The sequence below is a fragment of the Aristolochia californica genome, unplaced genomic scaffold (genome assembly GCF_029961685.1).
Source record: "Aristolochia californica isolate CCGP_79_NKW_82.1479 unplaced genomic scaffold, dmAriCali1.0.hap1 SCAF_15, whole genome shotgun sequence".
Lineage (NCBI taxonomy): Eukaryota > Viridiplantae > Streptophyta > Magnoliopsida > Piperales > Aristolochiaceae > Aristolochia > Aristolochia californica.
In genome coordinates, this window is record NW_027181826.1 from 20,132,831 (window position 1) to 20,160,208 (window position 27,378).

The window sequence follows — 27,378 nt, forward strand, 5'->3', positions numbered from 1 at the left end:
AGGGCCCAAGTCTTTTGTCTAAAAATAACATGAGAGATATAAATGTTAAGTTGTGGAGCCTAATCAATGCCTTACGCTGAGTCGGTACGTGGATCTCGAGTTGAGGTGGGAGGGGGGGGAGGGGGCACGGCTATTAGGGTTTCATCATTATCACCAGGAGAAGGATCTTGAGTTGCGGCCGAGAGAGGTTAGAAAAAAACCACTTGTAAGTGTGTGCGATTTCTCTTGTAAATTATTTCATCTTCATAGTGGATTAATGCAGCGACAGAAGACAGGACGTAGTCTCACCTTGAGGAGAACCTGTATAAATCTTGTTTGTATTTTTGTGCTTTTTTTTTCTTCTTTCACAATTATTATTATTACTCTCGTTAGTTTGGAATTAGGGCGTCTAATTCCTAACAATAACTTCACTTCTTTAATCTTCTTTTTATCACTTTTAGACATGATGATATCATCCACGTACACTAGCAGAACAACAACATCGGATGATCTCTTCCTTATAAATAGAGCAATGACTTCGAGAAAACCCATAAGACATAACCGCCTGGCTGAATTTTACAAACCATGCCCTCGATCTATGTTTAAGTCCATAGATAACCTTTTCGAGTCTACACACTTTTCGAATCACCCCTTGAACAATATACCTAAGAGGCTGCTCCATATACACCTCTTCATTGAGATTACCATACAAAAAGGCCTTTTGATATCAAACTGAAACAAAGGCAAGTCTTGGTTAACAGCAATGGAAACAAGAATGCGTATCGAAGACAGATAAGCCACAAGTGATAAAATTTCAAAAACATCCACGCCATATGTTGTACACCCTTTCGGTACCAATTGGGCCTAATATTGTTCAATTGAACCATTTGCTCAATATCTGATGGTGTATACCCAACGACAACCAACTATAGTAGCACATTAGGGCAAGTCACAAAACACCCACATTCCTCTATCACATAATGTATCCATTTCAGTTTTCATAGCTTCTTTCCACTGAGGGAATAACAAGCCTCTTGCACAGAAGAAGGAACAATGCATAGAGATAGACAAGGCAAATTTTTTGTACTAGTACGACAAGGAGTCGAGATAAAATTAGATAATGGGTGCCTAGTGGACTTAAGTACACCTTTTCAAAGAGCAATAGGAACGTCCAAGTCATTAACCACATGATCAACAAATGAGGAAGATTTTGGATTCAACGGGAGAGAGGGAGGTGATGTTGGGTGCTCGGGAGCCTGTCTTTTGTGGTACACCTGTAGTGTTTCTGTAGTAATAACTGGTGAGTGGCTAGGACTATCCTCTACATGAGTTCGAGCAATAACTTCTAGAGGTGGGAAAAGAGGAGCAAGAAAGAAGGGAACATTTTCAAATAATGTCACATCAACAGATACAAATGTTTTCTTGGTAGAAGGACAAAACAACTTATATCCCTTTTGTGTACGAGAGTATCCCACAAAGACACTTCACAACATGGGGAGACAACTTATCAGTGGTTGAATCAAACACATGTGCAAACATATACACCCAAACACTCGTGGAGTCAAGACATATAGAGAAACTGAGGGGATGAGCAACTCGATGGGAATTTTCCCACCAAAGATAGAAGATGGCATTCTCTTAATAAGAAAACACATAGTTAGGACTGCATCGCCCCAGTACTTTTCGGGAACATTCATATGAAGGAGCATGCTACGACAACTTCCAACAAGTCAAGATTTTTGCATTCAGGTATCCCATTTTGTTGAGTGAATACACAAGAAGACTGATGAATAATTTCATGATTTTAGCAAAATATATCAAACTTGTGATTCATATACTCTAAACCATTGTCAATGTGAAGGACACGAAAAGATACATTAAACTGGGTCTTTATTTCATTGTAAACTTTTGAAATATAGTGAACACTTCAGATTTCTCCTATAGGACATACACCCAAGTACATCTACTAAAATCATCAATAAAGGAAAGAAAACACTTATGACCAAAGACATTGGACATGAGACAGTCTCCATACATCTGAGTGAACAATTTCAAATAAACTTGTGCTTCTTGTTTTGCTCATGGGGAACATAGTCCGATAATGCTTGCCCAATTTACATGAGTCATATTGAAAGGATTCACTGGAAGGAAAATCGGGAAATAGCTGAATCAACTTTGTTGGAGATGGATGTCCTAACCCTAGGTGCCACTGGAGTGATGATACTGCAAAATGTAGAACATGTAATGAAGGTTGTAAGGTCCTTCCAGATGATAAAGTCCACCCCTCTCACGAGTGGAACCAATCGTCCTCCTCGTCATGAGATCCTTTTTTTTAAAAACAATAAGATGGATAAAAGGTTACTGAGTAATTCATGGACTTAGTAAGCTGACTTATTGATAACAAATCAAAATTTAGGGATAAGTAACACTTATTGCGGTGACATAAAAAGGATTGAAACTGGTGTACCCATTCCCTGAACTGATAACATTGACCCATCAGCTAGGGTAACAAACTTGACATCAGGAAACTCCTTTAAAGTAAAAAACATGGAAGCATATTTGATGTGAAATTGAGTCCAAAGCCCATCCCAAAATGACTAACCAACTTAGGAAACCTCTTTCCCAACTAATAAACTCAAGATCTTTGTACTCACTAATCTATGTGGGACTATTCCTTAACACTCCCCCTCACATGTAGACCATTTTTGTGGCAAGTGGATAATTTAGGAGTAGACAGTTTAGGTGTAGACCCTCTTTTGTGGCTCTACAAGTGGATAATTATAGGTGTATGCCCTCTTTTGTGGCTCTACAAGTAAATAGTTTTTAGGTGCAGGCCCACATATGAGTACTTGCTCTGATACCATGTTAAGTTGGGTCCAAAGCCCATCCTAAAATGACTAACCAACTTAAGAAACCTTTTTTCCAACTAATAAACTCAAGATCTTTGTACTCACTAATCCATGTGGGACTATTCCTTAACACTTGACATATGAGTTGTGGTTGTTGAATCCTGAACCCAAATAGAAGAGGGATGCCCATGTAGAGCAAGCATGCATGACCTAGCTAAAGAGGCAGTTGGAGGTGGAGGAGTTATGGATGCTGTAACAGAAGGAGCAGTAAGCAATTGTGTCATGCGCTAAGCTAGCTACTGCATCTCATTAGGTGCACCTAGCACAATATTCACAATGGGTCCAACAAATGTTTATGTATGTTCACGGACAAGAGAGTTTGCCCACACGGCTTCCCAAACTTAAACCTAATACATGTCAGAGAAATGGTTTGACCAACCACAAGGGACACACTTCCTATTAGGTCTACTGGCACCTCAACCTCTACCTCAACCTAAACTATCTTTGCCTCTGCCCTTACTAGATGCACCACGTCCTCTGGCAGATTCCGTTGCCCAAGATATGAAGGGTTGAAATGTCAACATGCTGAATCTTCTTGTGTCCTTTGATATAATGCATTTTCATCTCTCACAACCTTATTAAACGTAGTACATAAGGATGGAATAGCATCCGATGCCAGCAGTTGTACTCTACCTGTATCAAATTCTGGTCCCAAACAATCCAGAAATTTAGCCACGTGCAGCTTACTCAGCTCCCTTTCATCCATTAAAAAGGGGTGGAAAACACATATCTCCTAGAAGACTCCAAGCAACGCACTATAATACTCTGAAATAGAATGGTTACTCCGTTTGTGACCAAATGATCTCGCATATAGCTCACACACACGAGATAGGGTGCAATTTAGCACACAAATCAGCAGCCGAATTGGCTGATCTAAGTAACAGTCCAAAATATCAAGAAAAATCTGCCAGTGATGCCATTGGGGGAAGGATGAGGTGGAACACCATCCGATGTTAACTTTGGAGTCTCCCTCCACGATAAGAGGACCGCTGAAGCGATCCTAAAATATACGCAAGCAGTGAAGGGGTCTAGAGAGCTCAGCAGTGGTCGAGTCAGCAATGCTGAGAGGACCGGAGTAAGAGATATGGCAGTGCCTCCCGGATAAAAAATCACCCCGCCAAAACCAGCCAAACCCTAGTTCCCAAAGGCACTACCATCAAAATTAAGCTTATAATAATTGGTGGGAGGAGGTGCCCAAACAGCAACTCGGCAGAGAGCAGAGGGGACAGGTGAATTCTTTCTGAGTGTGAATCCATGTAGAGATGAACCCCGTGACAATACAAAAAACCTCAATAGCAAAGCGGAAAGCACAGTCAAACGTCTGGAGTTCCTCTCCTTCCAGAGACACCAAGGCGTGAAAGCAACACAAGCAGCTAGCAAAAGCTTGCCCAGGCTGGGAAGGTGGGTCCCAGAGGAGAAGCGGCACATGGTGCTCAGGTTGAGTGGTATGCAAAAGTTGAGGCTCATACTGTCAATCATGTAAGTCCAGACCTTCCAGGTAAAGCCACAATGGTGGAGAAGGTGGCTAATAGTCAGCCTCCGTCCCGCAGAAGGGGCAGAGAGGATCGAGAGTGGTATTACCACGCCTGATAAGGTTGACGGTAGTGAGAATCCTACCGCGACAGGCACTCCAAAGAAAAATTTTCACTTTGGGCGGGGCCAAGAGGTGCCAAGCAAAGGCTGCCGGGTGAGGGGCAGGAGGTCGGGTCCATCCCATAAGATAGCTGGTCCCTTCAATACTGCAATGACTGGTACAGTTCAAATGATAGCTGGTCAGACAACAGGATAGAACTCTCATCATAATCAATCCCATGTTGTTGCTTATAGCCTTGTGCAATGAGCTGAGCTTTAAAGTAGTATTTTGTTTTACTTTAAACACCCACTTGCAGCAAATGACATTTCTAGAAGCTGATGACGGACCAATTCCTAAGTATGATTTTGTAGAAGACCATCATATTCTTAGGTCATGGCTGCTCTCCAAGTGGGATCATGGAGTGCCTCTCTATAATTCCTGGGTCCAGAAGGAAGATCTGAAACAGAATCTACAACGAAGGAAGAAACAGAAGTAGAAGCTAGTCTCCCTCGTGAACAAGTAACCAGAGGATGAAGTCAATCAGAAGAGGAAATAGGGTTGGACTTGTGGCTTGACGTGGACTCATCACCATGTTGAACAGGATTAGCTGGACCAGCACTACTCAAATTCAAACCAGCCCCATTATCTGGATGAGATGACGAAATAACCGATGTTCTATATGAGAATCTGCTGGCAAAGATTTTGTACATTCTGAACATTTAAATTTTGAATAAATAACCATCTCATCTTGTGGATTTGGAGTATCCTGATTCTCTGTGAAAGGAGATAAAGTAGTTGCTGCTGAACCTGGAATAAACTGCCAAGAACAACAAAATTTGGTTGTTGCTGGATATTTGAATTTGAAGTGGATGTTTTTTTTGTGAGAAAAAAGGTGTGAATGTATTACTGAGAGAAAAAATGTACATACCTTACTGTACAAAACCTTCCTCCACAACAAGATGTTGAAGGAATACACCTAGTTTAGCCTGATTATCTGCTAAGTGATTAGCAGATCTAGGAATATAATTCCTACTACATTGTAATTGAGAAATTAAATTACATATATCCTCAAAAAGATCACAGTGCCGCCAAGGAGGTTTGCATGTCTTCTTACACCAATTTGAAGTGGATGTAGAATCTAATGGCTTGGATAGAGGCAATCTGCGCTAATAAACATTGATTATAGGAGGTTTATGGCTCTTGGTAGACAGATAAAGCACAAGAACTCCAAGTTATCCTGTCATAAAAAATAGTATCCAATCTGGTAGAATTGTTAGTAATGGAAGACCTGGACGAGATACAATAGGATCTGAAACCAATTAACTCACACTGAAATTAGAATTTGAAATCAAAGAATCTGATCTGGATAAGGGTACTGTTGAGGAAGCTGCTGCGTTAAATTCAAAAATTGAGTAAAGAAATCATTGAAAGATCAAGATAGTCAAGGATTAGGAGGATAAGTGGAGGATTAGACACCAAAGAGCACAGAAAGAAAGCAGATCTGTAAGTTTGAGATGTAGAAACTAAACCCAGCTTAACCAAACATGGATAAGGAAAACTGATTGGAAGACTTCAACTCTAGAAATAAATTGATTTTCAGCCCACTTCTGAAAAGGCAACAAATTTTTCAAAAGCTTTTGACTTTAATTGCAGCAGGTAAACCCAAGAGTAAGGCAAGAGTCATCAATGAAAATTATGTGGTGCTTGCATCCAGACCTTACTCAGACTGGCTTATTAGGGGCTAAATTTTTGGAGGCACCTATGGATGCAAATGTGGAAATGCATGATGTCATTAGCCCAAAACTGAAGGATAAAACTCAATACAGAATTCTAATGGAAATTACTCTATGCTACTATTACACGATCAGACATTTCCTATGTACTAGGGGTGATTAGTTTATGGAGAACCCCAATAGATTCCACTATGATGCAGTAGTGAGAATTTTGAAGTATCTTTAAGGGATCTCCTTGAAAAAGTCTCCTTTATTAGCCTCATAAAAATTTTGATATAGCTGGATACCCGTATGCTAATTGTGCTGGATTTAGGCTGTATAGGAGGTCTACCAGTGGTTACAGTAGGTTTGTAAGATGTAATAACCTAGAAGAGTAACAAACAGAGTATTGTTACCAAATCCAATGCTCAAGCAGATGACAAGCAACGAATATGTGGAATAAAACTTTCATGGCCAATTTTGTTCGATTATGATGGCCCCGTGAATATGTATTGTGACAATCAAACAATTATTTTTATATCCAATTTTTCATGGGAGGATCAAAAATATATAAGTGCAATATCACTTCATCTGAGGCACAGTTATGAGTAGGAAAAAAACTATCCCCACTGTTTGCCTTACTAATCAACTTGGTGATATTTTCAAGAAGTACACCACCTTACGCAACAGGTTTGGTTCCTTGATTTTTATGCCCCGGCTGAAGGAGAAGTGCAGATATATATTAGATATGAGTGGTATTCTTGTAAGTTTCCTTTATTTTTACTGTCTTCAGTATATATTTTGTCCGCAGGAGTATATTTGTTTCTTAATTATTTTGACCAGTAGCAAGAGAGTAATTATGTTTTTACTACTTACTACTTACTACTTAGTATTCTCCTAATCTAGAAATTTAATGAAATACTACCTCTCTCTCTCGTCAAAGTTGACACACATCCAATTTTCAGTTTTCTGCTTTTTCAGTCTTCCATGGTGTCATGGGAGAGTAAGAAGAATGAGATCAACTGCGGAACAAAGGGGCATACCTTGCGAAAAACTTCAGACACAGGTCCATCATTTTCAGAAGCAGCCAACTCCTGCTCAACCTTTTCTAGTCCTTTGACGATAGCTTGCATCTCTTCTGCCAGGGACTTCAATTGTATCTGCAAAATATCAAAATGTTTCCTTAAACTGACACGCACATGTATTTACCAGTTGATAAGAAAAGGAGCAGAAAGAACCTTTGATGCAGCATCCAAGCTAACAAGGTCCACATGAAAGTCTAGAAGTTGTGGTGTTTTAGAAGCAACCACCTGGGCAATGCAAATAAAAAAACCCATCACCTTCACCAAGGCAATGTATAGGCACAGAACTATCAGGAACAGAACAGTTCTCACCTTACATAGATAATGCATGAGCGTCATCTTATTATTAGTAGCACGCGTATCAGTTAGTTTTAGAAGGCTATCCAACCGAAATCCAACAGCAGAACCTACACAAGTTAAACTTCTATCGATATGCTGAACAAATAAGAGAAACAGTATAAATCATAGAAGCATTAATAAACTACAATGTGGACAACAAATAGCTGTTTTAAAATTTTTGCGAATGATGAGAAAAGCATTGAAAAGCAACAAAAGCCTTCATTCGAACGCAATGAGAATAGGGAATTCAATAAGAAGGCCAAATAGGAGAATACAAGAAACAGAAAAATAAAATACACATGGGAAGCAAGGAAAACCAAGAAAACTGAAACTACAACCGCTTATAAGCAAAAGAAAATTAGAAGATAATAGAGGTGTCGACAGCAAGGTGCTAGCAACTAGCTCCTTCTCTAGCCAGGCCATCAATGACCCTGTTCACGCTATGCGAGACATGCAGCCAACAAATGGACCTGGAGCTGCTAATATCCTCAATCTCTCTTTAATCTCAATAATAGACTAGGGAGAGGGGGTGCACTTCCCCCTGAGGTCCAAGCAATGACTACCATTGAATCCCCCTTAGCAATAAGAGGGAAGGAGTGCCTCTCAAAGAAGAGACAGGCAGTGGCGCTGGAGGATGTTTCAATCAGAGGACTCACTATACCAAGAGGGCACAGTGAAACCAAGGAGAACATTCCCCTCTGAGCCCCACACCACACTACCCCCACCTGCTGACGCTGGATTTCTCCTAAAGCTGTTGTCAAAATGGTGTTTTAATCAACCCTCTAGAGTAGGTACTTGAAATGAACAAAATAGTAAAATAAAGATCCAATTCAGGAAGTATTGAATTGTATGACAGAACAGGAGTGGCAGTTAAATAGGCTGATTTTTCATCCTTCCTCAAACTTTTTATGAAAAACACTTAGCTTACAGAAAAATGGCATAGACACCCTTCAATTAAAGTTCATGTACAATCTTTCTATATATTTATTTTTCATAATATATATATATATCTAGAAAGAATTAATAACATTTTTTTCGAAAGGCCTATTGCCCTTAGAAATCAGGAACCAATGTTTCATTCTGAAGGATTATACCTATTTAGATGTCAGGGGTATAATTACAATTAATATGGCTGATCTTTATGTTCTGCTTAGCTAAGGGCAGATGTATCACATCAATAGATGTGTTTAGAACAGTTATTGAGGGGCATATTAGTCCATTCAGGTGATACCATTAAGTGAATCTAATTAAGAAAGAGGAGGTCGACCTATGCCCTAATATTACCATTCTCTATTGATGCACACTTATCTAGTGTGCACTTCTCTTGCCTCTTTCCTCTAATTCACATATCAAGTTCAATTTACTTGGTACCAGAGCAAGAATAACTCATGCAGGTACTATTGTTCTAGTTGACTTGTAGGTGGGAGACACAACCGTCAACATACAAAAGGATCTAGTCTGCAAACACGTAGATACAATAACAAAAAAAAGTTACAAGATTTCAAGTGATGTGAAGTCCTATCTTTGGTTTGGTCCTCTAATTAGATATCCATGCACGAATTTGATTAGAGCCATCTGATGGATGTATCGGAACTCCCTTGGTTGACTAGCTTTAATTTTAAAGCTAAACTCGACTTGGTGCTTGTGGAGAAGGTTTGATCCCGTATTGCATTTGATAAGTCCAAGGGTAGTGGCAAAATAATAGCAAAAATGATTGTTTGTTGCTAACTTTATTGTAGAAATTCGTTAGGGCTTAGAGATTCTCTTCTCTAATGAATAGAGTTTCGCCACACCAAACTTAAAAGAAATCCTCCAACAGTTTTCACTCCCCCAAAGTTTTCCTTCCAAAAATCCTCTTTTAAGCTTATATCAGACATCCACATAGTGTAGTGAAGGTGGTTCAACCACCCTACCTTTTTCTCTCCCCAATTTTCTACATCTCCCCTTTTCTAGTTGTACTTGCAAGGGGGGAGAAACAAGTGGTAAGACTTCTTCCTCTTCCCATGGAGCATGATACTTCATCTCACCTATTTGAAATAGTGCCACCTATCTTTCTTAGGTGGAGCTTTCCTAAGACCCCAAGTGTCATTAATGTGCCACCTCCTTCGCTTGGGTGGAACTCTCTTACAATGCCATGTGTCACCCATGTGCTACTTCCTTTGCTTATGTGGTGTTTAGGTGGTGTTTAAGTGACATTTTCCTTCCATTTCTTATCAATTGTGATCTCTTCCAATTGGCTACATCTCAACCGTGAATAGGCTTTGCTATCAATAACCGATCCAAATCTTAAAGAAAATTTTGACTTTGATTGTTGACACCCTTTGTTGACTAAATCACTATACTTTGACCATCGAGAATTTCAACTTTGCCCATTGGTCAATTGGTGATCAAATCCCTTCAGTCTTGGTTGTTGACCAATGTCGACGATCTGGACCGTCAATTGAGTTCTAATTTTGATGATTAAATTTGCATGCCTACATATTCCCCCTTTCATGACTTCATTCTTCAGAATGATGGACGAGGCTTGGAAGTACATGGATTAACTCACATGGCATTTTATTGGCAAGGGTCTACTTTGCTCAATGTGTTGTCAATCAATTTAATGAATCCTCAATAGGAGTTGTGGGCTCGGGCATTGTGCATGATGCTTTGGCTTCCTCCAGTTAATTGAACTTTCATGCCACTATATGACCAAATTTGAATCCGGAATTCTAACATTGGCTGACCTTTGACCTGTTCTATGGGTGTATTGGTAAGTTCAGTTGAAGGCATGATCGTAACAAAATTTGATGCTACTAATTCATTCTCTACGTCAACAATTATTTCTCCTTGTTTGATAAAGTCAAGGAATTTAGCTTTCGAGGTCAAACAATCTTTTGTCGTATGTCAAACCATTTGATGGTACTTGCAATATTGTGGATCATTTATCTTGCCAACTTCTTCTAGCCACTTCGGAGATGAAAGATTACTAGTTTTTGTTTGAGTTCTTCCAACATTTTTGGAACATCATCGTTTGGAAAGGGATCTTTCCTTTAGACTGATGCTTAGCTCACCACCAACTTGCTTTGTTGTAGAAGGGTATGCCTTTGACTTAGTTGTACTAATTACATGTGATTCGTCGACCAAAGTTCCAATAGAAGGTTTTGATTCCTTCTCTGTCATTTTAGGTTTAGAGATTGGTTTGCAAAGCAATCAACATCTCTATGTTGTGAGCTTGTATGGCTAACTCTTGAAAGTCTATTGGTTTTTTATTTGAAAAAAATAAAGCAAACCCCACTTCTTTCATTCCATGCACATTTTGGATTTTCATCTCTGCCAAGAGGTTTGTGCTATCTTTGTAATTCAAGCTCAAGTACCACCAACAATTGATATAGTTGATTACATTTTTGTCGCTCTGCTGCTTTGTATTGGTGAGCTCCACCAATGTGACATTGCAACAAATGCTATAGAATCGCTTATGAATTCATTTACAAGTTGCAACTAATTGTTAATGGACTTCGAACCTAGTTCAACAAGCCAGTCAAATGCATTTCCTTTCAACGTACGACTGAATTGTTTCATTATCATGTCACCATCTGTTCTGACATTGTTGCATGTTTTGATAAAGTGGGCAACATGTTGCTTTAGGTTGTCATTTTCATCAAACTGTTGGAACTTGGGAGAATTTTTCCCCAACAACATTCTTAGAACTTGGATTCTATTGCTATAAGGTCTAATATAGGATTGAGATGTCATTTGTGTTTCTCCTATTAATTGAAGGTCTTAAAAAGTATTTTCAATGATCGACTTAAGAAAACGGATTAATAAAGTGGACCTTTTGCATGTTGATGAACTTGCAAACTTGTTGGAGCAGAAGATGTACCCTCTAAAGCTGAGTGTAGTTAAAGAAGATTTTTGGAACGAAAAGATTCTACAAGATTTATAGTCTATCACTCAATGTTGGACACGAGTTGTGCAATTTGAGCATCTCTTGCCCTAATTTTCTCCTCTCTTTCCTTCATTGCATGTTGTAGTTCTACAACTTGTTCCTCCAAGTTTTTGTTTGTACCATCATGCAGATACACTAAATCTTGAAGAAGTTGATAATGGTGAACTTTCTTTTCGTGATGACTGAAGATTCCTTGTATCTTTTTAAGAAAAAATTATTGCAAAGCTCCTCGTATTGCTTTACCATTGCTAACATCGAGGGGCTAGAAGGATAGAGGTTTTCTAATAGAGTGTCAAAATGAAGTTCTTTATCTACAGTTGTGACGGATGTGGTTGCTCAAAGGACGGCATGGTGTATGATCTTCTTTACACATTGGAAAGCCTCAAAAACATCAACAAAAGTAACAAATTAAACAAGGGAGGAACGACTCATAAATGTAAAGAAAGAAGAAATATTTGACATGTGCATAGACTCAGCCAAATCAATCACCCACATAGCACTAAGGGTCACATGAAGAGCAAACGTACTTGAAATAGCCATAGCGGTTGCAACGAAGCCTCTGCCAGATGCACATTTGTGATGGATGAGGTTAACTGATCCAACAGATGTATCAATTTCTAAAGTTCACTTGAGTCCTTCAAAGAATGCCTAGCTCACCGCCTATCACCACTTCACCACCTTTTGGGACACTTTAATTGGCCCACACAAGTTTCCCAAACTTGTCTCAACACTTATCAGAGAAGTGGTTGTTTCGCTCACAAGAGCACAACATCAATCACCAGGATTGTCATTAAATCCACTACCTCACTAGCACTATCTCTCCCTTGACATTGATTTTTTAAGACTTTCTCATATGTCCCTTTTATAACTTTACCTCCCTTAGGTGCCGCAACATTCTCAACACAGAGAACACAATTGAATGCCTTTTCCAAGGTAGGAACATCATCTATAGCAAGCAAATATGCCTTAATAGCATCATACCCTGCCTCAAATCCAACAATAAATCAGTGCGCTTGGATCTACCCTTTTTCCTTGCAAAGATCATCAGCATTAGTAGTAAAAAGATGGAAGACACCAATTTCTTGAAGAGTACTCTTCATCTCATTGTAATATTATGTAACAATGCGATCACCTCAACTCATGCAAAAATATTTAGCAACTCTTGACAAATTGCTCTCCTAGGCATAAATGAACTCAGTGGAGTTACAAATCTCCTTTGCAGTTTCACAACCCATGACTTGATTACTCGAAGGTTGTCAACCAACCATGTCATAACCTTTTTGTCTTCAGCCTCGCAAATGTTTGTAGCAGGTCAAGAGGATCATCTTGAAGGTATTTCTTTCCCTTTTGACCTTAAAGAACATTCTAATTGACCTAGACCAATTTGGATAGTGATGTCCATTGAATTTGACAAATAGTAGTAAATCCTTACATTCAGAACTTTGAGAAGCCCTTGAAGTGGAACAAGCTCTCTAGAATCAACCATAAGGCTACACAAACATCAGCATACATTAATGATAATGGAGCACATACTCCAACAATTAGGTATAAGATACACGAATGGGCACACTCGAGTAAGAGCCAACCTTAAAGAGGCCTAATACCACCAACAACAACAATTAACCAACCAATTTCAGCCACTAGAGAGCTGAAACAGGGATAGATCCAGGTCTGGGTAAGTTTGCGCTGGCACATAACCAAGAAGGGAATCAAAAACAACCTTCAAACTGCTCAATTTGCGATACCAATCATCAACCTTAAAGTTATGGCACAAGAAAGAAGAAAAAGAATTAACCTTTACGTGTGACAAACACAAAAACTCAAAAGAACTCCTTGCCGAAATCACAGACTGAAGAGCAAAGAATAGATGGCTGGAAACTCCCCAATATAATTGGATCTCACACTTTGACACAATGTAGAAATTGAATAGCATGAAGTAGGAAGAACGGAAGAGAGAGAGAGAGAGAGACAGAGAGAGAGAGAAAGCTGCTTGACATGAGACAGCAGTTAGGGGAAGAAATTGATTCCCTAACCCTGTTTTATTAACTTAATAACTGTACATGAATGGTCTAAAATATTCCTCTCCTGGACACCTTATAATTCACTCATTACAACTCAAGACTTTAATGAAAAATAGTACCAAACTAAATTTAAACATACAAAGGCATCTGAACTATGAGAAGTAAAATATACACAGTAAAAATTCACCATTATGCCACTGGATACAAACTTTAACATAGATCATTCAGGTCTACTTAGTTACTTTGGGGCAATGTGACACCACCAAAGTGATGCTTTGTGCACTCTTTCAAGGGTTGAAACTGTGTTGTCAGTGCTTTTCATCTCCTTTGGTGGTGGAAGGCAATTCTTTTATCGTTATAAGTTGGTTCTCTTCGGGTTAAAGCCCTCCACGGTGATTGTGTGCTGTATACGACAAGATTCATTACTTGTCCAAACACTTCAAGTTTCTTATGTTCATGTTTTGTGAAACGCTAATGGAATAACAAACACTTGGGCTGATGTTGATATTCACTTACAGCAGCCACTTATTGAAGATTATTTCCCTCTTGATTTCCTTGATGGTTTCATCATATTTCTTAATTTTCTTTTGTTTTAATTTGGTGTGATAGCAGCTTTATTTGCTGATTTCGTTGTATTTCTTAATTTTATTTTGTTTTAATTTGGTGTGATAGCATCTTTATATGCTGATTTCGTTGCATCTATTTTCCTCTTTTGATGCAATTCACCATTTTTCAAGAAACGAAGGCAATAGTGAACTGGACAGCTTCCCTGCAATCTCTTATTGAACAGGAATGCTCCTCTAATTGTTTAACTTTTTTCAATAAAGCTCAATCAGTTTCAAAAAAATAGAGCAATGGACAGCATGCTAGTGTGGGGATCTTGTTCAGTTCCAAAGACAGTTAATAAACTTCCTCAAGTGGCTAGTCATTTCAGGGTATCCAAACATGTACCGAATCGTGTTTGAATCCCAAAGAATGAAAAGGGCTCTTCAATGTCAGAGTGAGAGAAGTTCAAAATATGTAAAAAGCTACCTGATCTAGAATAAAGTCATTATAGAGCAGGAAGTTATGTCCTAGAGGTAATGATGAAGGGCTACTTGGTGGCAAATCTAAACCTTCATAGTGGGCCATAGTAGATGTTGGGACGGAATCATGATAGATTAGTACGAGCCAGTGAACCCCAACCTTGGGTAAGAGAATCAGATTAGAACAACCTAGTTTGATATAAAGTTTTTAAGAGTCTAGCTTTCCATGTTCCATCAGCTTAAAATGTTTCAACTATTGGTTGCATACATAACACGCAGTATCAGAGTCAGATACTATGTCTATTTAGTGCCTTGTCTCTCTAATCTCTGCCTCAACCACTTCCTATATAAGATAGGTGATTGTAGGCAAAAATCCAAAATATGTTACTGTTTGGGATCCTATTAAATTATAAGTAGGATGCTGAGCCTCCTAAGGCTACTAGTCATTTGGAGATAAATCGAGGCATAACTTATCAGTAAAATATAAGGCACTAACAAACAACTTGTAACATAACCTTATCTTTAAAAGCATTCTAACAAGTAACAGGAAACCATCAGGTTGCAAAAAATTTCACCAAATAGTAAGCAGGTCCAATAGGGAAGCAAAAACGAACAAGGTAATCCTTTTATGGGCTTATAGAATCCTATAGAGTTTATGAATCCCATAGTGGGGTAAAAGAAAAATAGTATCTTAGCAAAAACAACATCCAATTTCTCAAACACAAAAAACTCATGTGCTTCTCTTCTCAGAAGAAAACTACGTGAATTGAGTCTTTTGCTCAATTGCCTCAGGGTTTCTGTGTACGTGTGTATGTGTGAATGTGCATATGTATGAGTGTATGTGTGTATGTGTGTATGTGTGTATGTGTGTATGTGTTTATGTGTGTGTGTAGATGAATGTGGGTGGGTGGGTTGGGAGGAAGGTTGTTTCTAATGTCATGTCTTGTTTGAGTTTCACTAGGGTGAGGGGATTAACATTCAGAAGGAGAACTTCTATGTAGATTGTTTCAAGATTTCACACATAGCCTGCTACTTCCCAACTAACCAATGGCATAAACAATGATCACACCCTACTCACCCCTTGCAGTTCCCTGGTTTAATGTGTTACCAAGAAATAGAATTTTCTTCATAATTTCCTTCAATTTCACTGAATTCCGAATCTGATGAAAACAAAAGTTAGTCACTATGCATTGGATAAACTCAAAGAGCAAAAGCATGAAAAAACTAAAAGTATAACATCACCTCTTCACATGCAAAGTTCACAATGTTTAAGCTCTTCCTAAAATCTGTGATCTGCGAAAGCACAAAAATATGGGGCTCAAAACGACATTCCATGTTACTATACTACTATTTGATGCAGCACTCAAGAACCCTCCAACCTGTGTGTTGAATTGAGTCTTGAAAGAAAATACTCTCAGCTTTGACTCCACTCGAGGGACTTTCATCAATTCCAGAAAAAACTAAAACAATTGAAATAAACTTCAGAATTTTCATCTCTTTAAATCTGATAATAAAATTAAAAGGAAGAAAAAGTAGGCAAGACATATTTTCTGGATTTGCAAAAAGTAGCAGAGAACCTATCTAAAGAGAAAGATACATACAAGGACTTCAGTATCAAAACTTTCACCCGCCTAACAAATAGAAAAAACTATTTATTACACAAATTTGAAGAATTTGTGCTCACGAAAGAACTCTTGTAAATTGTTTTCATGCAGATAACAGTGGAACCTTCAATTGGAAATCTCACTCATTTAGTCAACAATTTGAGAAAACGCTCTCTTTGAATGGCCCAATTAATTCTCCTGCATTTGGTGACCTTGTGTTACTTTAATATGTGTTTGAGATGTTTCAATCATATTTTTAATTATCTTGGCCATGCAACTTACACGTAGAAAATGCTGCTATCTGCAACTTAATTTAAGCACATAAGAACATTCAAGGGTCTAACGTTTTAGGTTGTTGGAATTCAGGAGTATTATTGTCTTTTTATATATAAGTGTGGTCCCTCTAGTTACTTAGGTCTTATAAAGTGATGGGGATCTTATTGTGTATCTTTTGTTGGGCTTATTTGCTGTTTTAATTAGATCTTTATGTACCTCAGCTCCTCCTTGGCGTCATTGGGACATTTTTTTAAAATTATGGAAATTGTCAGCCTTTAATTGTTTTTAGTCTCACATCCCGAGATCAGCTAATTCCGTGGCCGATGTTTTGGCCAAGCAGGGTGCTTCCTTGCAATCTCTTGTTGTTAGGAGTTATCTCCCCCTCTTTTTGTTTCCTTTGGTTCTCTCTCTTAATAAAATCAGCATTCATAAAAAAAAAATTAGATCTTTATGTAAAATGGTGCTAGAGGGGAATATGGTCAGTTCATGCAATTTTCTGTTATGTACTTCATCTATGTGCCATAACCCTATCCATTCATGGCTTAATGCTCCATTAAGCACTTGAGTATGTGTTGTACCCGATTTCTACATATGCGATTGCCCTTTGGGGGTTTTCTTATCTGTGCAGACCTGGAAAGGATCTGCTTTTACTCTTTTTTGGTGGTCTTTCAAATCAAGTTCATGCTGTTGGTATTAGTAGAGTGTAGCGAACTGTTTTAAGTGCCTATTACCTGTTTGAATGCTGGTCAATAGGTTGTTTGAGCATCAGCTTTCATATCTTCTATTGTTTCCTGCTCTTAGAGAAGTTCTATTGTTTGCGCAGAACTATAATTTCATTCCTTTGTTTTTTTTTTTTTTTTGAAATGATGCTGAATTTTATTATGAGAGCTCAAATGAGCAGATTACAAGGGGGGAAGCCTTCCCAAACAATGAAAGATTGTTGGGAGGTTCCGAATTTAGCCAATTTATCAGCCAAAGAATTGGTTGATCTAGGTACAAGGTTCCAATTACAATGAATGGATGACACTATGTCAGCAATACAATCAGTGATTGGCCAGTGGCGCAAAGGAGGGGAGCTATCTTTTGAACACCAGCTGATGACAGTCTTTGAGTCGCCTTCGATAATCAACTTGCCATAAAGCCACTCTTTAAAGATTTGGAAGCCGAATAGAAAAGCACTCACTTCAGCAGTATTTGAATCAGCAATACCCACCAGCCCTCTATAGGATAGAATAGGGTCTCCACTACTGTCTCTGAAAACAACACCAGCACCAACCGGTCCAGGACGGCCTAAAGCACTGTCGTCAAAATTAAGTTTGGTGCAGTCATAAGGGTGAGGATCCCAGGTGGCCATAACCGGATTCCTACAGGGGCCTGCCATGTGAGCAATCAAGCTCCAATTTTCTCTAAGGGAAACGCCCGATAGAGAAGCAAACTCCTTCCTAGAATGTAGCCAACTTGAGATACGGCCCACCGCCTGAGAAGCTATATTATCCGGGCTGCTAGCCATGGAGTTGAATCTCCGGTTGTTTCGCTCGAGCCATATATACTATGGGACATGCGCAAGGCATGCCAAGAGAATTATCTTGCCCAACGTAGGAAGGCATATCCCCATAACCATCTCAACGGTTCTGAAAATGTCTTGATGTAGCCCCATTTGGAGACCAATCTTATGAAATATCTTCATCCAAACTTGCCATAAAAAGTCACAATGTAAGAGAACATGCTGGACTGTCTCGTCGCACACATCACAAAGGGGACAAGTGCGATCAAAGGTTGTGTAACCTCTTTTGTGGAGGTTGTCAGAGGTGAGGATTTGTTCCCTGATGGTCGTCCACACGAAGAATTTGATTTTACTAGACGTTGAGAGCTTCCATGCTAGGTTTGCCTTGTGCTCATGCATGTTGTAATCTTGTGTTTCTAATGTGAGAGTAAGTGAATGCAACTGTGAATTGGCCATTAATGTTGGGCTTCCATATCATTTTATCAACTGCATGCTCACGAATAGCAGTGTTGTTGAGTCTGGAGAGGAGAGAGCAAGAAGTCGTAGTTTCCTCATCATTTAATCCCCGACGAAACGTGAGATTCCATGAACGATCTCTCCAAGAATCAACCACTGAGCAAGAGAGGTCCCTCGTCACCCTAGAGAGCCCCAGGAAATCCTCGGAGAGGGGGTGGGGGCTAGGGCCGCACCATTCATCCGACCAAAAGAGGAGTGTCCTTCCATTACCAGTGTGAAAGGAAGTTGCATCTCTGAATATTGAGAGGAGCTTTTGAATTCATTTCCATACCGGGGATAGGAGGCGAGTAGCGCCATCCTCCCTCCACCAAGCACCCGAAGGATGAAGATAGAATCTGACCATATCGCCCCATAGGCTGTTATGCTTGAAGTTGAAGTTCCAAATCCATTTGATCAAAAGGGCATTGTTCATCTCCTTCGTAGGCCGAATGCCTAAACCACCCCGATTGTAGGGCATGCAAATATCCTTCCAACTAGGGCTGGCATCGAGCCGAGCCGAGCCCGAACCCGCCTATGTTCGAGCCGAGTTTGATTTAAATATTTCGAGCCGAACCTCATCTCGAGCCTAAAATTTTTATCGAGATCAAGCCCAAAAATTTTAACCGAGTTCGAGCCGAGCTCGAGCTTCAACATACATTTAAAATTTTTCAAAAAATATATATAAAATTATGCATATATTTTACATAAAATTGGGCATAACCTATATATATAATACATGTATAAGATTGGGCATGACCTCTACTTAAAATTGAGCATAATCTATGTATATAATACTTACATAAAATTCGGTATAACCTCTACTTAAAATTGGGCATAATCTATATACATAATACTTGCATAAACACTCCATAAACACTCCATAAAATTGCCTATACATTCCATAAACACTCCATGAAATTGTTTATACACTCCATAAAATAGTCTAAATACTCCATACATTGCATAACATTATGAATAAATTCCATACAATAATCAAACACAACAAAATTAAATGAAATATCACTATCAATTTACAATCACCCAAATAAAACTATAAATCCTTTAAATAAAATCCTATTACTATTAGAGACTTACTAGAAAATTACAAGAAATATTCTTAGGAAAGTTAAATGGACCTCTTATTGCCTTTTCTAAGGAAATAAATAAAAATTAATAATCAATCTAATATATTATTATACTTATCGATAAAATTTTAATCAAATAAAATGTCAAACACAAAATTGCTATGAAAATTGCCTCATGCTAAAAGTATTATATCATCATCTATCAAATACTTATTCAAAATTTTTCTATACGGTTTTCTAGCCCATCTTGGCAAGAAAATCTCACTTAGAAAATTATATGATTTTTTAACAAAAATTTATAATTAGAAAAATATTTTCAAAAAACATGAAGCACTAATGGTCCCTATATTTCTACTAAAAATGTCTTTTCAACATTTATTGAAAAAACCACTAATAATCTATAGAAACGTATTTCTACTAAAATATATTTTCAATTTCTTCAAGAGTCATGAGGAAGAGACAAAAAGGTTTTTTTTCCTTGTTTATGATCTCGCACGTAAGGATGGTTTCGAATAAATTATATATAAAATTATGCATACATTTAAAAAAAAAAGAATGATAAGGGAAGTTCAGAATTGAATTTCAATAAAGGATTAAAATGCACCAGCATTAATCTTTTTTACTCACAATTGTTGTCTAGCTTGTTTTGTAATTTTTGAATCGGGCCATAAATTTACTATGGCCTCCTTAGTTCCCCTAGATGAAAATTTATATTCTAGGAAAAACTAGAAATATTTTTTTATGATACATATTCCCAAAAAAAACTTTAAATAAAATCCTATTACTTTTAGTGACTTATTAGAAAATTAAAAAACATATTTTAAATTTTACTTAGGAGAGTTAAATGGACCTTTTATTGCATCTTCTAGGGAAATAAATAAAAATTAATAATCAATCTAATATATTATTATACTTATCGATAAATTTTTAATCAAATAAAATGTCAAACACAAAATTGCAATGAAAATTGCTTCATGCTAAAAGTATTACAGCATAAATATTTATTCAAAAAATTTTTATACAGTTTTCTACCCCATCTTGGTAAGAAAATCTTAGTTAGAAAATTATATGATTTTTAATAAGAATTTTTAATTAGAAAAATATTTAAAAACAACAGAGACACTAATAGTTTATAGAAACTTATTTCTATAAAATGTATTTTTAATTATTTTCAAAAGCTACGAGGAAAGAGAGTTTAAGGATTTTTTTTTTTTTACTTTATGATCTCGCACGTGCGAAATCATTTTCGCACGGGGGAGGGGGGAGATTGTTTCTCCCCTAATTTCTCCCCTGGTTCTGGTTTTCCGGCGAGACAACGAGGAGGGAAGGGGGTTACGGCGCGGGGAGGACTTGTCGTCGGGGTTGACAGCTGCGACGGAGGCGGCGGTGACAGATATGGCGGCGACGAAGAGGAGAGGAAGAAATAGAACGGACGGCCACAAAGGCGGCCGGCGAACAGCTATCAACGGGGGTAGAGGCGGCGACAACAGCCGCCAGGAGGGGCTCGGCGGTGATGAGGGGAGGAAAAAATTTTCCTTCCCTCGCTCTCGCTCTCGCTCACGCTCCCGCTCCCCCGTTCCCGACCCGATACCGATCCCGACTCACCTCGAGCCGGCTCGCGAGCCGACGAACCGAACCTGGCTTCGGTTGAGCTCGGCTCGTTAAGGTAAACGAGCCGATTTCAGAGCTCTAGCTCGGCTCGAGCTCAATAGATAACAAATTGACCGAGCCGACACCGAGCCGAACTCGAGCCGGCTCAATTCGAAGCCACCCCTACTTCCAACTCACCAAATGATATCTGAAGGTATCCTCTAATCCTCTCCAGAGGAAACGCCGACGGATGGCGTCAATCCGGTTGCAAACGGAGACCAGACAGTGTATGAATGATAGTAAATAGTTTGGCAGTTCTGCCAAACAAGACTTGAGGAGAGTGAGTCGCCCAGTAGTAGATAAAAGCTTGCCCCTCCAAGTAGCTAGCCTCTTCTCAAATTTCTCAATGAGGGGGGACCAGAGCGTCGCCTAAGGCTGAGAGTCAAATAGTGGTAGTCCAAGATATGTAGCTGGCAAATTTTCCACTGAGCATCCCAAATAGTCGGCCATACCCTGAAGCACCGGTGAGTCGATATGATAGCCTAGGAGGGTGGTTTTCTTCCAGTTAATATTCTGACCAGAAGCCAGTTCAAATAGTCCCAATACAACATGCAATTTTTGGATCTGATCTATAGTACCAACCCCAAAGCAAACTGTATCGTCTGCAAACTGAAGGATCGGCACATCAAAGGTTGCACAGTCCGTCATGGGGAGGAGCCAACCCAGATTTTTGGCCGAATAGATTAAAGATGATTGGTATTCCGCTCCCACATTGAAGAGCAAAGGGGAAAGGGGGTCTCCTTGTCTGATCCCCCTGGATCCCTTAAAATAACCGCAGGCCGTTCCATTGAGATGCAACTTTGAATCTAGAAGCGCCATTTTTCCCCGAATCCCATCTTTCCCAAGAGTGTCCAAAAGCTTCCAGTTAACTCTGTCAAAGGCTTTCTCAAAATCAAGCTTTAGGAAGAATCTGGGAAGCTTTAAAGCTTTAAAATGGTGGATGAGCTCGTGACATGCCATGGTCAAGTCTAATATATTTCTTCTCTTGATAAAAGCACTCTGGCCATGATGAATGGCAATAGGGAGAACCACCCTGAGGCAATTGGCAAGGAGGCGCGCAAGCACCTTGTAAGCACTAGTGGTGAGGCTGATCGGCTGAAAGTCAGAGGAAAATTCTGCCCCCTTTTTTTAGGGATGAGGGCAATTATCGAGGCTTTGATGCTCTTATATCTAATGTCATGCTAATAGAACGAGTGGACCATGCAGGCAATATCGTCTCTGATGAAGGGCCAGCATCGGCGATAGAATTCCCATTGAAACCATCCGGGCCCGGAACACGATCCAAAGGAAGACCCAATGTTGCTGTTTCAATTTCCTTACAGGAGAGGGAGTTCAATGAGTCTAGTTGTGGCCAAAGGAATAGCCTGGAGATGAACCCTTTCAAAAAAAGGGCGAACTAGCTGGCCATCAGAGTATAATTCTACAAAAAAGTTCACTAGTAAGTCTGAAATAAGGGAACGATCTGAGGTACTCTCACCATTGACGCTGAGTGTGGTGATGCAATTGGCTCTTCTCCGAGCAGAGGCGACTGCATGGAAGAATTTAGTATTGGTATCCCCCTCAACGAGCCATTTAAATCTTGCACGCTGCTTCCAGTGCACGAGTTCACTATGAGCGAAGGACTGCATTTGCCCTTGGAGAGCGTATCTCTGAGTAACTTTCTAACAAAGAGAGGTTTCTAGATTCCTCTTCAGAGTCAAGATTGGAAATCTGAGAAAGGACGGCGGCTCTCTCGATTGAGGAAGAGGCCGTTCTCGCAGAGGCCCATGATCGCAGCAACGGCTTCAGCATCTTGAGCTTGGCTGGGAAATTCCACCCGATCGGACCCACCACCACCATCCTCTCCTAGAAGGACTAGATAGAGGAGTCAAAAGAGGGGTCCGCCATCCAAGCATTGTTGAATCTAAAGAGTGGGGGGGTGGGCAGTTGCTAAAGTAGGTATCTACCATAATCAGCTAATGGTCAGAAACAACCCTATTGAGGACTTTGCCTGAGGCATTGTTGTATAACTGAAGTCAATTGTTGTTGGCTAAGAAGTGGTGAAGCTTGGACAGGACGGGGGGTTGTCTGCCGTTTGACCAAGTGAAGGTCTTCTCAGATAGGGTAACCTCATCAAGATCCTAGCTACCAATAAAGTCTGCAAATAGCCTCATGGAGGTAGTGATTCTAAGGGAGGGCGGGGATTTCTCGTGGCAGAAGCGGGTAACATTGAAGTCTCCCCCACAAGCATCAAAGGAATGGGCCACCTTTGACAAATCCTCACAAGGTCATCCCAGAAGAGATGTCTCTCATGGTATCTAGTAGGACCATATACACCCACAAGGCACCAAATGTTCCCCAATCCTTTGTCTCTTAATTTGATTCTGAGGGAGTAACTACCACAGCAACGATCTAGCACCCCAATGGTGTTAGTGTCCCACACAATCAGAATGTCGTTAGCCGATCCAATCGCATCTACATAAATCCATTCAGGCTCCTTAAGAGGCCACAACTCACGGATATATCCAAGGGGCAAAGAAGCCGCCTTGGTTTCTTGAAAAATAGCAACATTTGCCTTGGTAGAGGCAACAAGGTCCCAAATTGCGGCACGACGACGCACGGATCCAATTCCTCGAACATTCCAAGAGATAATGATCATTGATCACTAGTTTTCTTCTTAGACATCTCAGACAGGTGATTATCTCCCCTGAGTCTTGGTAAGTTCCACTATCTGTGCCCAGGTTTCTAGGTCCAATTTTTGTTGTTCTCTCTGAAGAGCAGCCACTTCTGAGCTCTTTCACCCATCTCTGGAAAGATGAAATCCCCTATCTCTGGATTGCAGGGGTATCTAGTAGTAGCACTGGGATCTTCCAGGAGAAGCTATCTCGGATGACCTCTATTCCGGCGCTAGTAGGTGGCAAGGGGTGGAGGGGGAATTTTGGAGTGGGAATATCTCGGAGGTGGTGGAGGGGGAGAGTTTATAATTTGGGTGGTGGTTTGAGGGGTGTGAGGACTGTGGGATGGAGTTATAGGGAGGCATGCGGGGCTTTTAATGGGGAGGGGGTGTGGTTATTTCGGGGGGTAAAGTGGGTGAATGGCAGCAATAGGTATGTGGGGTTGGAATAGATTCTATCAAGGATAATATATGTGGTGGGTTGAGATGGACTGGTGGGTGGGTAATATGGCAGGCCGGAGGGGGGGGCAACCAAGGAGGCAGCTGGAATAGAGTCAACACCAGTTGTAAGACTAGCTGGTTCAGGACACCTCTTCTAAGGAGAAGAGGTTGGGGTTGCTACTCTCAATGTGTGGACAGGTTGTGGAGAATCTCTGAATTTAATTGTAGGACTCGAGGTCACATTTCTGAAATCTTGCATATCTACCAACTCGATACGAATCCAGAATCGGGCATTATCCACCGTAATGCATCGGAAGTAGCGTCCTTCGTAAGGATGAATAGGATTGATGAGGATTCGGGCCTCATCAAGGCAATGCTAGTGCTCAGTAAGGGGGTCCAGAGCAATTATGTTGCCAAACTTCGAGATGATGCTCTTGAAGACCTCATTGTACCATAGTTCCGCCGGAAGGCCGGTGATTGTAGCCCATTGCCCAAATTGACTGGGAGGAGTCGAGGGGAGCCATTCTGATATCCCAATGATGCCCAAGGGGGTGTGGGTGTGAGAGCAAAGGAGGCAGAAGACTCTTGCTGAGTTTCAAAGTGAACAAGCCAGGAATAGGGGTTGAGGTAAGAAATTTTGGGTGTGTAGTGGAGATGAAGTTCATTAGTCAGCCATTGAAGGATGCTCGATTTGACGATACTGGAGGAGGTGTGGACTAGGATAGAGCGGGTCAGAGATTGTCGCCCTTTATGGAGTAAGTTCGGATGGATTTGGATGGTTTGAGATTTTTCTGAAGGAAGGTGTGTAGGAATATGGTGATCTGAAAAGAGGTTCTGCATGGCTGGGTTAAGGGGGTTAGGGAATTTTGAAGCAAGGGGAGGGCTGGTTGGGGGAAGAAATGGGCTTAGAGGAGTGTTTTGTCGCTGGTGGGGCTCAGGTATAAGGGGGGGAAGGCTCGGGTGGTGTCGCTGGATCTGGGGGCTCCACCTGTCGGAGTCTGTGTCGGAGAGAGGCTCCAGATGGCTTCTTCGAACTCCTTCCAGCCAAATCCCGAGTTTGTGACCTCGGGAATATAAATCTTGGCAAGCACTGTTGAGCCACGCCGATAGACGACATGACACTCTTTGTCCCCGAAAGGAGCTCACCAACAAGAAGAAAATCGAATCCCGTGTCCAAAGTTCACGGGTTCGGTTAGCTTCATTCGTGACTCGTTGGAACTGAAGGACGAAGCTTGAAGCGGCTTCCATCGGAACACAAATGAAGGACATCTTCGATCCGACGGCAGAGGAGATGTGAATCACTTGTCCGGAGCTCCGGGCAACTTTCTCCACTGTAAATCTGTTTTTTCCGTAGCTGAAACGGAAAGGGGGGTTCCTTTTCTCTCTCCGGGAGATCGTCTTCCAGCTGGCTTTGAAATCTTCCGTAGGAGGTTCCGATGATGTACCTACTTTAGAAAAAGGCCTTCCCCAGAGCTTTAAAAGCTGAAGGTGCAATTACTTCTAGTGATAAAAGTTCTAAGTCAGCTGATGTATCGCCTATGAATTCTTTCCCCACACAAAACACATCAAAAAGTCTCAGGGGTCGTGGAGTTGGAGGTAGTGGACATGGTTGTGGTAGAGATGGTGGCCATGTACATTGTGGTAGAACAAACCCTCAGTCTACAGGTGTTGGGACAAATTCCAAAAGCCTACATAGGCTAATTCTAGAGTAACAGATGTCCCAGACAGTAGTGGGGGTAAAGGTGTCTGTTGAGTCTATTTTAAATCAAATTCAGCAATTAGTTCAGAAGCTGGCAACTGTCTGCTTCTTCCAGTAGTTCAGTTTTTGAGCTTCCTTCTACTACCAACTAGAAAGCTCCTAAGAGTAGAAACTTGCTGATTTTCGCTAGATAAAAAGTACGAATACTTCCCCGAAAGAATGACTCCCAAAAAAAGTGAACTGCTGTTTCTGTCTTCTTCTTTTCTTTTATTTCCTTATTTTATGTAGTTTCAATTGTTTTAAACGAACTTCTCTATCTTCATATTCTTCAGCTCTTTCTTCCAAAATTCAGCAATGTACTACATATCATCTACCGAAGACATATATGTCAAAACAATTATAGTCACCTGTTCACACTTTCCCAGATTTTCCTTGTCCCCATTGTAAGTCTGAATACACAATTACAAATAGAAGTTATCAGTATTAGTTTTCTACCACATCTACATGATAAAACAGGTTAGCACAATGTTAAAAATATCAAGACAAGTCCAAGGAAAATGTATATTGATAGTGGAAAAATGACATAAACCTACCTTTAAAAGTTCCATTTCCTCTTTCGTTGGACAAAACTTGATGAGATTTTCCACCTGATCAACATCTAAAAGCGAATCATCCAGTGCTAATGCAGCAGTCTGCAACAAGATCAAAACAAGCCAACAACATGGTCAACACATGAACTATTTTTGAACTATACATACAAAAAGATAAGTGCAAACCCTACAGTAACAAGGTAATAACATCTGCACTGTGCACAACAATTATTGATTTCGGATCCAACACTTAAGTCATCCTTTCATTTTTTTATGCCTAAACACAGATTTTCGGTGTGCCAGTTATGTTTAACCATGGTCTAGATAAAACTTGTTAACTATGTCAAATTAATACTACAAAATAATGAATTTCTTTTATGAAAGGTGATTTTATTAAGAGAAAAAACCAAAGGAAACAAAAAGGGGGAGTTAACCCTAACAACAAGAGATTGCAAGGAAGCTCCCTGTTTGGCCAAACCATCGACCACAGAATTTGTTGATCTCGGGATGTGAGACCAAAAACAATCAAACAAGCTGACAATTTCCATAATTTCAAAAAAAGTGTCTCAATGACGCCACTGTGGCGCTGAGGATTACTCACACCAACCAATCACCACCTTAGAATCTCCCTCAATGTGAATGGGACCAATGCAATGATCGCTGAAAACACGAAGCCCATTAAGGATGTTGTGGAGCTTGGCTGTTGTGGAGTCACAATACTTCCCTAGAGAATCATGAACAACTCCGTCAAATCCCGCTAACCCAGGGTTTCCGAGAGATGAGCCATCATAGTTTAACTTAAGAAAACCGGCT

General features: G+C 40.0%; 1 protein-coding gene across 2 annotated transcripts in view; it reads right to left on the minus strand.

The window, feature by feature from the left end:
• LOC137952363 (formin-like protein 20) overlaps nt 1–27,378 on the minus strand; it is a 62,483-nt gene that overhangs the window by 10,694 nt on the left and 24,411 nt on the right. For both annotated transcript variants that reach the window (XM_068799510.1, XM_068799511.1), the window contains exons 7-14: nt 26,569–26,667; nt 26,383–26,424; nt 15,948–16,028; nt 15,811–15,861; nt 15,647–15,728; nt 7,568–7,662; nt 7,412–7,483; nt 7,217–7,333 (exon numbers count right to left, since the gene is read on the minus strand). In XM_068799510.1, coding sequence (XP_068655611.1) covers nt 7,217–7,333; nt 7,412–7,483; nt 7,568–7,662; nt 15,647–15,728; nt 15,811–15,861; nt 15,948–16,028; nt 26,383–26,424; nt 26,569–26,667 — 639 coding nt within the window. The remainder of the gene's footprint in view (nt 1–7,216; nt 7,334–7,411; nt 7,484–7,567; nt 7,663–15,646; nt 15,729–15,810; nt 15,862–15,947; nt 16,029–26,382; nt 26,425–26,568; nt 26,668–27,378) is intronic.